We start from the raw sequence: 12,958 nt of genomic DNA on the forward strand, positions 1-12,958 counted from the left end.
TATTTATTACTTAGACACACAATCTGGAAATCTTTTAATCGAAAGGATTGAAATACAGAGAGATTGTAAAACATTAGATAGATATGTAGATCTTCTATATCTTTTTACAAGAGGATCAAGTACACACACTTGTGTAAGTTACAGTACCTGACATGCCAAATACCTCAAATTTTCCTCTAGGTCACATTATACAACATAAACTAAGAAATAAAGATAGCTCCCCACTCACAATTTCAATCTGTTCAATGTATCAAAATTAGATATCATTGTCAATAGCTAAACATATACTCTAATCTTTGATATAATTCTCGGCCTTCCATGAACAATATCATGTCAATGACACAAAGTTAATCCCACAACCCATTTCTTAAATTCCTTTTAAGTTAAAATATACTCAGAAAAACATACTCGGATTGTTTATATTCAAGTCAAAGAAATGATTTAATATGACAGAGTCAACCTGAATAAATCAGGTTACAACAATGCAAGTCATTTTAAAGGGATAGTTCACCCAAAAATAAAAATTCTCTCATCATTTTCTCACCCTCATGCCATCCCAGATGTGTATGACTTTTTTTCTTCAGCAGAACACAAAGATTTTTAGAAAAATATCTCAGCTCTGTAGGTCCATACAATGCAAGTGAATGGTGATCAGATCTTTGTAGCTCCAAAAATCACATAAAGGAAACATTCACAAAAAAATCTTTTTTTTTTTTTTACTCTAAATCTTAACTTTAACTTTCACTTTCAGATGTGAACGTGAAACTAAACAGGCACCAATTGTGACTTTCAAATGTAAAAGTGAAAGTGAAGATTTAGAGTAAAGAAAAAGGTACTTCAATTCATAGTAAGTGGTGAGTGTGAGTAACTGATGAGAGAATTTTTATTTTTGGGTGAACTATCCCTTTAAGGGCCTGATTAGGCTGAAATGTCTCAAGGTAGAAACTACAAATGATTGCTTATTACAATGTATGTTCCATTACATCTGGGTCAAAATTGTGCCATTGAAATGGAACTGACAGTTAAGATAGATTTACCGTTTGTGTGGTGCGGAATTATCAATTTGAAATGGCAGGCTGAAGAATAATTCAGCTTTACTGGACATAACTAGGATTATCCCTTATATCCTGTAGACAGGCCTCTGCTCAGGTTAGCAAAGGAAGATGAGCGGGTGCCTTCTCAAGACAGACAGAAAGCTGAATAGGAATGGAGTGAAATAAAATATTAATGTTTTTTTTTTTATTATTATTATTAAATATCCTATGAGACATTGTAGATACATTTTGGATACATATGTTTGAAATGTTATAGCATTATTAACAGATATATCATTGGACTTGTCAAAACTTTTTATGAACAAATCATGTTGATGCATAATTACTATCCAGCACACACTAACCTTTTAGTCATTTACAGAGGTATGTAAAGAATTCCAGGAGCACAGGCAGGGCAGAAGCTGTCGGTCTATGGAGGCAGAGTTATGGGGTCTCAGGCCAGAGTTCAGTGAAGGTGATGTTGTCATGTTCTTTCTAGGACTAAGGGATTTAATTTCTTGCCTCTGGTATTCAATAGGAGATTGCAGGGCTATGGAAAGAAGAATGGTAAGGGGATTTACAGTGATAGGAGTCTGATCTATGGCAAAGTTTTTCCTTCAAAAGAGGAGGATGATACCATTTAAGAAGTTATGCTGTGTCTCCAGAATCTGTATGATGACATTTGCCCAGGATAGTCTGATTTCTGGTGATGATGCATGAAGAACAAATCGGTGCATGCTTCCATCAACATTTCGAGATGTCAACACCATCCGACAAGGGTCATCAGGGCAACAATCCTCAATGCCCAAACAACTGACCTATGAGAGGTCAGATATAAATACTCAAATCTGTTACACACCTCTCTAGGAATACTCGATTCTGATTGGTAAATCACAGGTTTCTGCAATTGAATATTTTTGTATACTAACTACAGCTAAACTGTATGACCCTAACAACCAATCTCCTACACTCATAGCACTCCGTGTTCTTCTTAAAGAGTCAAATAAATTCTCAAATCAATATTTCATATCCTTTTATTTATTTGGTAAGCAGCTAAAAAATTTACAGTCTGCAGGGCATTATTGCAAAATAAACCCCTCCAGGATGGTATAAGACCCCTCTGCTTCGTGTTGGGAGTCCTGATCACCTTGTTCGAATTTCTTTCGAATATTGATATTGACTGTGTATTATCCCTTACATACATTTACCCTTATATTTGTTTTGCCAACAATCTCCCACTTTTTAAAAAAGCAAATATTATCCTGCACCACAAAAATGTGTCTGTTTTTACGTTATCACCTCAGTTCAGAGGATTCGCTCAAAGGCTCTGCAATCAGTTTTCTGATATTATTGAGTGTTTAATCGTAATAGGTTTATTATATGTAAATGTCATATATATTAGCATAGTTATTTTGTAATATTATATAGATATTTTAGATCCCCTAACCCTAACCCTGATCCTAAACCTTACCACTTATCAACAACATAAAACATGTAACAGGCAGATAAAAGAAAATTAATAATTGCAAAATATTATTATAATTACTATTATTATTATTATTATTATTTAGCTTTGGGTATAGTAATGGAATAATCTAAAATGAGTTGAATACGGCACCAGAGTGACATTTGAAAAATGTTTTTAAAAAAAGTGAAGTTTTGATGATGGAGATTAAGCGTCACTGTACAGTTGTTACTTTTCCTTATGAGAGTGTGTTGTCTGCTCACACCTCTGCTCTGTCTCACCTTGATGCTGTTTTTAAAGATGTATCCTGGCAGGGAAAAGCCTTTCTTGCGGTCAACTGGCTCACTGAGGATAACAAGGTGTTCAAAGAGGAAGATCCGTCTCTCTTTGGGACGGGAGAGGATGCTGTTCTCATGCTCAATGAAAGTGAAGGTGTCCTGCTGCAGGAGTTTCCCTTGTGCCCCCAACTGGCCCTGGGAATGCAATAAATCACAGGTAAGTTGACTGTGAACATATACAATACAGAATGTGTGAATCACATACAAATACAATAGCCCCAAATACACACCGTAAAAATGTAAGGCAACTTACAAAAGAAAGTTTGCTTCATGGTAACGTAATTTACTGTTTTTATTCAAGCCCAAAATATATTTGAATATGACTGAATAGCCCTGACTTCATTAGGTTACACCAATGAAAGTAATTTTAAGGGTTGGATCAAGTAGTAATAACTTTTTACAGAGATTGTTTACCCCAAAATATTTACTTAAGCTCATGTTGTTCCAAATCCGTATACATACTTTTTAAGCAGAATGTTAGCCTCAGTAACCATTCAATTTCATTATATAGAAAACAGATGAATTAATAGTGAATGGTTACTGAGGCTAAGATTCTACCTAATATCTCCTTTTGTTCCAAGGATGAACAAAATGGATACGGGTTTGAAACAACATGAGATTGGGTAAATTACAGAATTTTCATTTTAAGGTGAACTATCCTTTAAAGGTAACAACTGCACATTTCCTCTTTTAACAATATACTGTATAAAGGTAAAATAAATATAAATTAAATTCATAGATCATTGTTTTTTAAATAACATTTGGGATACTGGAGCAGCCAAGGTGAAGCAAACCATTTCCATTATAACAGTGTATACAGTATGCATTTCATCTTACCTCAAAACCCTGTAGTCTTCCAACATTCATCATGTCATTACACCGCTTTGGAACAAAACACATTACCTCCACTGCTCTCTGTGATAAGGACACAAAAATAGGACTGAATAATAATTCAATATGTCATCTGATAATGAGTTCACTCTCTTTTCTGCACTCTTAAAGCCAGTACATACTGTACTTACCTCAAGCTCTTCTGTTTGTCTGCCTGCTTTAGTGTAGTACTTCAAGAAGTCCTGCAAATAAACATATACACAAAAACATCTGAGGCTGGGTGAACTATCCCTTTAAACTGGGGTAAAACACAATTAAAAATGACATACTTCACCTTTAAACTTCAACATGCTCCCACAAACACACCTTTAGCAGCAGCTGATATTTCATGATTCTTTGAACTGGTTTGATGAGTAGGTCATTTAACTGCAGTCTGTGACCCAGCTGTTGTCTCAGTTCCTATATACAGTATATATAAAATAACAATAACATTAATAATAATATAAATAAGTACAGAGAGTCATAGACCCCTTCTTCATACCCACAAGTAAACATGGCCTCACAATCACACTCAGAACTTATCTGATAACATACATTACCTCAAAATAAGTCTCAATGTACTCTGAAACAATGTGCTCTGACTTTGGCGTGTTCTGACAGTAGACCACATACATGTTGAGTCGCCGCTCCTGTGAAACACACAGATATACAGTATTGGTTTCTTAATGTTTAATCCACACACAAAATAAATAAATGAGTCTAGAGTTTAGATTTACTTTCTAAAAAAGTACGTTTTCGCACACAGTGTTTCAAAGTAAATCTTAATGGTATAAAATCAAGTACAATCTACTTAACTTCATGACATAATATTGATTTTAAGGGAGTGAGTAAATTTAACAAATATTTTAGAAAAAATAGAAACTTTTAATTACAAATATGATATCCATGGTACTAAATAATCTTAGTTACATTTAAATGAACATATTATTAGAACATTTCATGTCTTAAACTTTTCTAACAATCACGTTTAATTATGCACTATATAACATATGGAAACTTCTCACAGGAAAGCTTGCATATGATACTCAGCACTTGGTGCACAAAACACGATGATGGTGTTGAACAACAGACAATTTTTTTTATCATGAATTTTGAGTAGAAAATTAACTTTAGAATGCACAAAACAAAAAGTTACCAAATGTAAAAACAAAATCAACAATAAAAACAGTGTAAATAAACTTGCAAACAGTGAAACCATGCAAGCTAATTAATTGTTCAAGTCCAGTGCATGCTGGGAAAACTAGCTTTAAAAACTTAAGTAAAATGTACTTATTGTATTTATCAGTGAAATGTACTCAAATTAGCAAATAAACATAACAAGGTTCTACTTTAGGATTGATACATGTTAGCTCATTGTAAAGATAACAAACACACATAAATAATATTTTCTTATAAGATGTCTGAATGTACAGTAGAATTTACTTAATATTTTCAAGTTTATGCTTTAACTTATTCTATGTAGAAAGTACTTAATCTTTTGTGCTATATTTACTTCACCACAAATATTTTTTTTTCAGTTTACTCTGTAAAAACAAAGTGGCTACCTGCAATTGTTACCTCTATTTCTACTTGATTTAACCCTTAAAAATGACTTCTGTTGGTATACTGTAGTGTAGTGAATGATATACACAGACTTACATGTTTAATAAAGAGTTGTGCCAACAGGTCAGGTTCAGACACACATTTTTCCAACTCACCAAGGAAGAAGCTGTGAAGAAGAAAAAATACAGAACGCAGCTGTAACAAGTGTATAATAAACAAACACTCACACAATAGTTCTCTAACATCATTCATTGTCTTACAGCCCACACACGAATACACAAAAATAGGCACAGATCATATCTGCATGTGACCTACTCTTTGTGCCAGTCATAGATCTGATGAATGTTCCCAAACACAATTTTATCCTTCCCCTTCAAATACTCAGGAACACCAACACTGTTCATTGTGGCCATATAACCCTGGAGGTGTGAACGAGAGAGAACAAGAAATAACAGAGACTGAAAGAGAGAGAATGCAAGGAAGCAGAAAGAAGAATGGAAAGAGTTATCAGTAACCACAATTGATAGCTGCATAACTCACAAAAAACTGCCAAAAGTTGGTAATCATGGTAATAACATGGTGTTTTCTTGGATTAAAAAAAAAAGGTTTTCTTGGACGTGTACTATGGCAATACCTCAGTATTCTTTGAAGTACCTTGGAGTACCATGTATATAGTGTGGTAAATGAAAATGGCAATAACCATTAATATGATAGTAGATATATTTTGTGGGTTTACTTTTAGTGAAAGAGTGTTCAATAAAGGTAGAAACTCTACGCAAGTATGTGAAGGAAGGTGCTACTTTTAGCTACACAAGCTGTACGCAAAATTTGTTAGACTGCAATTCATAATACAAAACACAAGTATACCTATCGCAGGCCCTTTCAGCATTTAATCACATGCAGGATTTGAGTTATAGATATCCACATTTTTCCTGACCAACCACTGGGCGGCACCATAATGGTTATAATTGCCTGTTTTCTATTTTTAGTCTCAAGACCCCAAGTAAAAACTGCCAAAACGAGCGATCCAGAGGAGAACAACAACCATTTAAGTGTTACTTGGAGTATTTACTTAATGAATTTCAGGCTCAACTTGTGCAGTTGTTGGCTGTCATAAAAACTCAGACTAATTAATATCAACGTAACTAACATCGGACCTTCACTACATGACATCTACACACTCATGTAAAACAAAACAAAAAAAAAAAACAAAAACGGCCATCTCGATGTGATGAATCATCATGTTATTTTAACAATTTTTACAAATGTGAGGCCTGGGTAGCTCAGCGAGTATTGACGCTGACTACCACCCCTGGAGTCGCATGTTCAATCCAGGGCATGCTGAGTGACTCCAGCCAGGACTCCTAAGCAACCAAATTGGCCCGGTTGCTAGGGAGGGTAGAGTCACATGGGGTAACCTCCTCGTGGTTGCGATTAGCGGTTCTCGCTCTCAATGGGGCACATGGTAAGTTGTGCGTGGATCGTGGAGAGTAGCATGACCCTCCACATGCTGTGAGTCTCCGCAGCGTCATGCACAGCGAGTCACGTGATAAGATGTGCGGATTGACTGTCTCAGAAGCGGAGTCAACTGAGACTTGTCCTCCACCATCCAGATTGAGTAACTGCGCCACCACGAGGACCTACCAAGTAGTGGGAATAGGGCATTCCAAATTGGGGAGAAAAAGGGGATAAAAAAAAATAAATAAATTGACAAATGTAATACCTTAGACATTACATTACCCGCTAAGAATATATGCCGATGTGAGTGAAAAAACTGGAGACCGGAAAATGAAAACAGTCGAATCGTGGAACACTTCCACATTCAGAAAAAAGATTGATAAACAACTGGTAACAATTTATTATAAGGTTCCATTTGTTAAGATTAATAAATGCATTAGGTATCATGAGCAAACAATGAACTATATATATATATTTTTTTTTACAGCATTTATTAATCTTACTTAATGTTAGTTAATAAAAAATACAATTGTTCATTGTTAGTTCATGTCCATAGTGCATTAACTAATGTTAACAAATACAACTGGAAACACTTTACAATAAGGTTTTTTTCATTAACATTAATGAATGCATTAGGTATCATGAACAAATAATGAACAATATTATTTTACAACATTTATTTACCAGTTAGTTAAAAATACAATTGTTCATTGTTAGTTCATGTTACTTCATAGTGCATTAACTAATGTTAAAAAATAGCCTACAAATTTTGATTTTAAAAATGTATATGTTGAAATTAACATTAACCAAGATTATTAAATGCTGTAAAAGTATTGTTCATTGTTAGTTCATGTTAACTAATGTTAACAAATGGAACCTTATTGTAAAGTGTTACTGATATCTCAATTATGTTTTACATTCTCCCTTTCCTCTCAGGCCACAAGAGGGCCCCCTATTCCGGTCTAATTGAGCCATAACAGATGCTGGAGTCTTACTTACAGCTTTTGGTATATTTAAAAAAAAAAGTAAAACACCTTGCTTTGCAGGGCACCCTGGTGGCTCAGGGGCCCTAAGCACCTGCTTATACCATTTATAGCTAGAAACAGCCCTGCTTACCTGAATAAAAACACATCCAGTTTAATAGCACAGACTTTTGTATGTTTGCTCAACTCAAGTTTGCTTCCATACAGGAACACAAGAATGCACGTTATGCGTGTTCAACCAGCCATGCATTAGAAATGCCTTGGCCAAAAACAGAGTAGATGGATGCAAAAATGCATTCTGTGTGAACAGCCTCTAAGCATGCAAGCATTTATTTGTGTTACCTCAACTACCAGCCCCAGATCCTCCACATAAAGCTGCTCCGTCTCAACCAACTCTGTCAGCACATAGCTACAAAAGAGACATGTCACAATGAGTTATGCCAGACCTGGAGTGCAATTATTAACTAAACTTTATGTACTGAAGTGACTTTGAGTGGCAGGAACTATCCATCTGTGGGTTTCATATATGCTATGGTCACCAGGGTGAAGTTCATTAAGTCAAATGCCTACATGCTTTTCTCTAAGGCAGTTCTTCTCTCTTCTTCATCATCTTCTATGTCCTGTGATTGGACACTTGCCTCGTCAGTCACAGAGGAGCAACTCTTCCCAGGAAGCACATTACAAGAGTGATGTCTCTGAAATCACATGCAGACCATTAGGTGGGACAAAACACAAACCAACAGACAGTTGTGTCAAAATACTCATATGCTCACATATGCCATTTGTCATCATATTTTAAGGCAATGACACATTATTAGAAAATGTCTCACTTTACCTGTATTCACCCCATGCACTGTGGTAATTTAAATGAGTGTGTAGTACCTGCAGTAGATCATTCAGGTAGCTGGTGTAATAGGGAATGTCAGGAGAGGTTGGTCCTGAAAGTTCACCACAGTCCTGCCCACAGGAAGAGGAAGTGTGCTGGGTCAATTTGAAAATATTTTAATTTATATTAAATATATAACATATAATGACAATGATTTAAAAAAATAAATAAAGCTAACTTGTGTCATTTTTTATGTCAAAATTGTTCTCCTATCCCAGCTTAATATGTAGAGCCAACTGTAAGTAAACCAATCGTAGGTTGATTTTCCCCAAAATGTACAAACACTGTGGCATTTGGTTCCATCAAATTGTTGCTCTGTTTTCTGATCATCCTAACCAGCCCAAAGAAATGCAACACTGAGTGCATTTACATGCACCAATAGGCTCACAACTATCAAATATGGGGTCCTCTTTTAAGCGCAGCGCTATGCCATAAGTCATAAGTCTAAAGTCAGTGGGCATGGCCATGAAGTTTTGGTATTTTCGTGCAATTTATTAAATTGTGCGCACAAAGGATGAAGTGCAATTTAATTCTGAGATTCTTCTCCGGTTATTGCAGCGTCAGCGTCCTATTATATATTTTATTCCCTGTCAAGCACCATCGATATAAATAAAGACATAACATTCATAAAAATTGCTAGTGTAAATGGACTGTATGCAGTAAATTAGACAAATAGAAATATGGACTACGTAAATCTGGACATTCTTTTGTGCATTAACTGCGTTTTTGTTGAATGTCAAGCATATTTCTATGACAGTGACATGCTCCTTTTTTATGTATGAAAAATGTGGTTCAGGATTTGTATGTAGGCTCCGTTAAATTCTAGAGAATGTAAGTATTATTAATCATTTTCATGTACTGATACACAAATCATGGCTCACTTCTGGGTCAATTTTGATTTTGAAAAACTAAATTAATTTATTGAAACACGAGAAAATTAAACCAAATATATTTCTAAATTCAAATTACACTTCAAGTGAAACTAAAATATAATCAAAAAATGAAGTGGTAAAACAAATCTTACCAAATCCAATACAAATTAGATCATAAATGTAATTTTAAATACAAACATAATGATAATAATAACTGAAAAATAAACCATCACCTATAGATAGTTTAACACAAATCTAATAAATGTTTGTTTTGTAAAAAAGACAGTTGTCAGGGGACATAATATGATGATCCACTATATTTTCAGAGCATGGACATGAACTTTATTACCACCTGCTGGTGGAATCTCCAAACTGCAAATGAAGGAACTGAATTTAGACTTTGCTCTGAAAACAGATGTGGTTTTAAAACTAGCACAATTACCTATTTCACACTCCCACCCACCCCTACTTCCCCTTTGCGCTGGCACGAAAACCGAGCTTAGAATTAGCACTCTCGCGAAAATTAGCTAAGGCATAATGCACGGTATTTACGTGTAGCACTGCACTTTGCATGCTTAATAAAATAGAGCCCATCATCTTATTCAAAAAAATCAGACATCGCAAGAAACCCACACTTATGAGATTAGAAATCATCTGGTTATTCTCTGATCTTGTCATCAAAATGTTGGCATGTGCACAACACTTGTGCACATTGGTTAAGCTGGCAAGAATGCTGGTAATGGTGTTTATATGCAACACGAAAATGGGCTAATGGGCAAAAATCTGTGTGTGGATTAAGCCGGTTTGTGCTTAAACTGTTAATGACTTTACTGAAAAAAGGAGTTTTATGCAGTTTAAACCATTTACATTGTCGGCCTATTAAGCATAATCGTACAAGTAAAGGCACTGGCTGTATTTAAACTAATGTCAGATGGGAGGGGGGAGTATTTGTGAAATCTGTTTGAAAACCAAAACTATTTTTGCAGTTCCATTTGGTGACGCTAATGGCGCAGAAACTACACACTTGTGCTTTTCCCCCTTTCTGTTAAATTATGTCCATACCAAAGATCTGTTGGAGTGGGGCAGATTTTTGGACTTCTCTATGGGACTCATTGAACTTTGGGAAGATGAGAGAGAGAGGAGCATGTAGGCTGAACCTTCTGGGCACTGAATAACCTTTGAGTTCTTCCCACATCCTCCCAGACTCAGCTTTCGAACTGGGCTGCTCAACCATCTCTTGAGGGCCTTGACAGAGAGCTGGGGAGTTGTGGATGGCCGACTAGTGGAGAGAGGCTGATTACAGATGCTGATGCTGGGTGAGACTGGAGAGAGGTTCTCAATAGAGATGGGAGTTGAAGGTGTATCAGGAGGCAAGGAGACATCACTGAGCGCTGTCAACGTGTATGACTCTAAAGAGAAAGAGAGAGAGAGAGAGAGAGATCTTTAAATCAAGCATTCCAATTAACAGATGTTAAACACTGATTTTTTTAAATAATTTTTTTTACATTTATGGTAAAATAAAAGTACAAGATGTGGTTGTTAGACCTTTACAATAATATTAATATACTCTGATTGCTATTTAAAATGTACTGATAACCACCATAATAAAACAGGTACGTAGAACAATGGAAGACAGCGTGAAAGTTTATTAGAAGTGGACTTCTCAGCAATCGTGGCCTTTATTTACATGTACACGGTGTACAGAGTTATCCACAGAAAAAACACCAGGGTAGCACATGACACTACATAAAACACTTATAACATAACTAAAAATAAAATAAAAAAGTTACTTTTTATACAAAATAGAAACAAATGTTTAGGGTCATCCAAAAACTTTCCCCATAAAAATAAGGTTATTCATGCCGTTTACTTATTTATTACGCTGAAAAAGAAAAACCTTTATTGTAAACCAGTTACCAAGTTTTTACTGTAGTATGTTTACTTTTTCTTCTATTTATTTCCATTTTAGCCATTGAATTTTCCACATAGGACACAAATGGTAGAATATAATTATAACTGTCAGCTCTTCTCAGGAAGAATTTGTACCTTTTAAGCAGATGATACAGACTAAAAAATATAATTACATAACCTTTTCATTATTTAAAAGCTTTATAGTGCAAAATGCCCTATCTGAAGGGAAAAACAGCAGGGAAGATTTTGAGAGGGAGAAAAAGATAATGAGGGGCAGAGCAGAAGGGATTCTACATTTTCTATGCAGAAAATGGATTAGCTGTTTCTAAAGGACACATACCCATAATCCTACACTAACCTACAAAACGTCCATTCACAAACACACATACACACTAACACTGCAACAGAACATCTCTATTTATAATCCATATAAAATGACAATAAAAGAAACAAATATGATGAGAAATGGACAAGTCAATCCCATACTACACTACAATTTTTGCATGTTGCCATTTTAAACTCAGTGCATTGTGATGAAACAGTACAATGGTGATAGTAAATGATTCGTTTACATGCAGATAGTGTGCCGTTTTTCCTATCTCAAATTTGTAAAGACCAACAGACTGTAAAGAACAATGACTGTATTTAAAGGAATGAAATCCACTGTACTATGAAAATTTTGTGTACCATGAAAGCATGAAAAGTGGACAGAAGATTCCCAAACAATCAGAGTACAGTCTTAATACATAAATCTTTGAGTGTCGTGGTATAAAAAAATAAAAAAATAAAATAGTAATTGAAAAACACACAAACATACACATATTTGCACATAGGGACTTGTGTACCATTCATATCTATTGCTCTTAATATTTTTTTAATGTTATATTTGCACTAGCTATAAAATAAGACATGTTTAGATATGAATAATTACCTTATTTAGTCACTCTACAAATAATTAGGTTTTTGATAATCTTCTAGGGGCATTTTCAGAAATCTTATCCCCACAAGACAAGCATTGCCAGTTCACATGCATGCATTCACACTGAGGAACTATAAATATGACAACATTGAAAAAGGTAACACAGCAATTGAACTGAATCTCTAAAGGTTGACTGAAGCACTTACCTTGCTGTCTGAAGCAGCAGCACCCACACCTGCCCAGAACTTTCTGACAGAGGTGCGCACAGCCACACCCCCCTGAGGCACAACACCCCTTCATACCAGCCTAGTTAACAGTGCCGTACCAACCTGCAGCATGGCACTGTGATGTTTACTGGGATGCACACACTCACGCTCTCAGATCAAAAGTAATCCATGAGCTCAGAATTCACGTGCAACATCTGGATAATCCCTGCGCTATTATCCACATACGTGTAGATAGTGCTCACCACACCGCCTATCCTCAGAAATCATGGATATTCTTCCTATAGACTGTCCCTTAACATTCAGAGTGATAATGAGGGGGGGCAGAGAAAGTGAAAGAATGAGACAGGAAGGAAGGGGGACATACAGTATATGGGATGTAAAAAACAACAGTGATCCTACTTTGATCCATTTCTAGCTGGAACTGTACTGACT

At 35.5% G+C, this 12,958-nt stretch overlaps 1 protein-coding gene across 2 annotated transcripts; it reads right to left on the bottom strand.

Annotated features, from left to right (window-relative positions):
* Positions 1-29: 29 nt before the first annotated feature.
* On the bottom strand, positions 30-12,646 carry LOC127448645 (rho guanine nucleotide exchange factor 25-like). 2 transcript variants are annotated; one of them, XM_051711329.1, is made up of 15 exons: positions 12,506-12,646; positions 10,532-10,878; positions 8,594-8,668; positions 8,282-8,406; positions 8,054-8,120; positions 5,586-5,689; positions 5,367-5,436; positions 4,268-4,357; positions 4,035-4,127; positions 3,860-3,910; positions 3,675-3,752; positions 2,781-2,972; positions 1,672-1,852; positions 1,400-1,584; positions 30-1,196 (listed from the first exon to the last, which is right to left on the bottom strand). In XM_051711329.1, the coding sequence occupies exons 1-14, from the start codon at positions 12,597-12,599 to the stop codon at positions 1,403-1,405; spliced, it is 1,749 nt and encodes a 582-aa protein (XP_051567289.1). In that variant the 5' UTR covers positions 12,600-12,646; the 3' UTR covers positions 30-1,196; positions 1,400-1,402. The 2 variants fall into 2 exon arrangements, with proteins under 2 accessions (XP_051567289.1, XP_051567288.1); XM_051711328.1 differs by having other exon boundaries at positions 5,586-5,728.
* Between the last annotated feature and the right edge of the window lie 312 nt (positions 12,647-12,958).

This window comes from Myxocyprinus asiaticus, chromosome 12 (assembly GCF_019703515.2).
Source record: "Myxocyprinus asiaticus isolate MX2 ecotype Aquarium Trade chromosome 12, UBuf_Myxa_2, whole genome shotgun sequence".
Classification (NCBI taxonomy): Eukaryota; Metazoa; Chordata; class Actinopteri; order Cypriniformes; family Catostomidae; genus Myxocyprinus; species Myxocyprinus asiaticus.

Excerpts from the sequence above, each read along its gene's own strand:
- LOC127448645 (XM_051711328.1), bottom strand. The coding sequence starts at position 12,599 with ATGAAGGGGTGTTGTGCCTCAGGGGGGTGTGGCTGTGCGCACCTCTGT. Across the intron at positions 3,753-3,859 it reads GACAAACAGAAGAGCTTGAG|AGAGCAGTGGAGGTAATGTG; the intron begins GTAAGTACAGTA and ends TCCTTATCACAG. Across the intron at positions 1,853-2,780 it reads TCTTTAAAAACAGCATCAAG|GTCAGTTGTTTGGGCATTGA; the intron begins GTGAGACAGAGC and ends GACCTCTCATAG.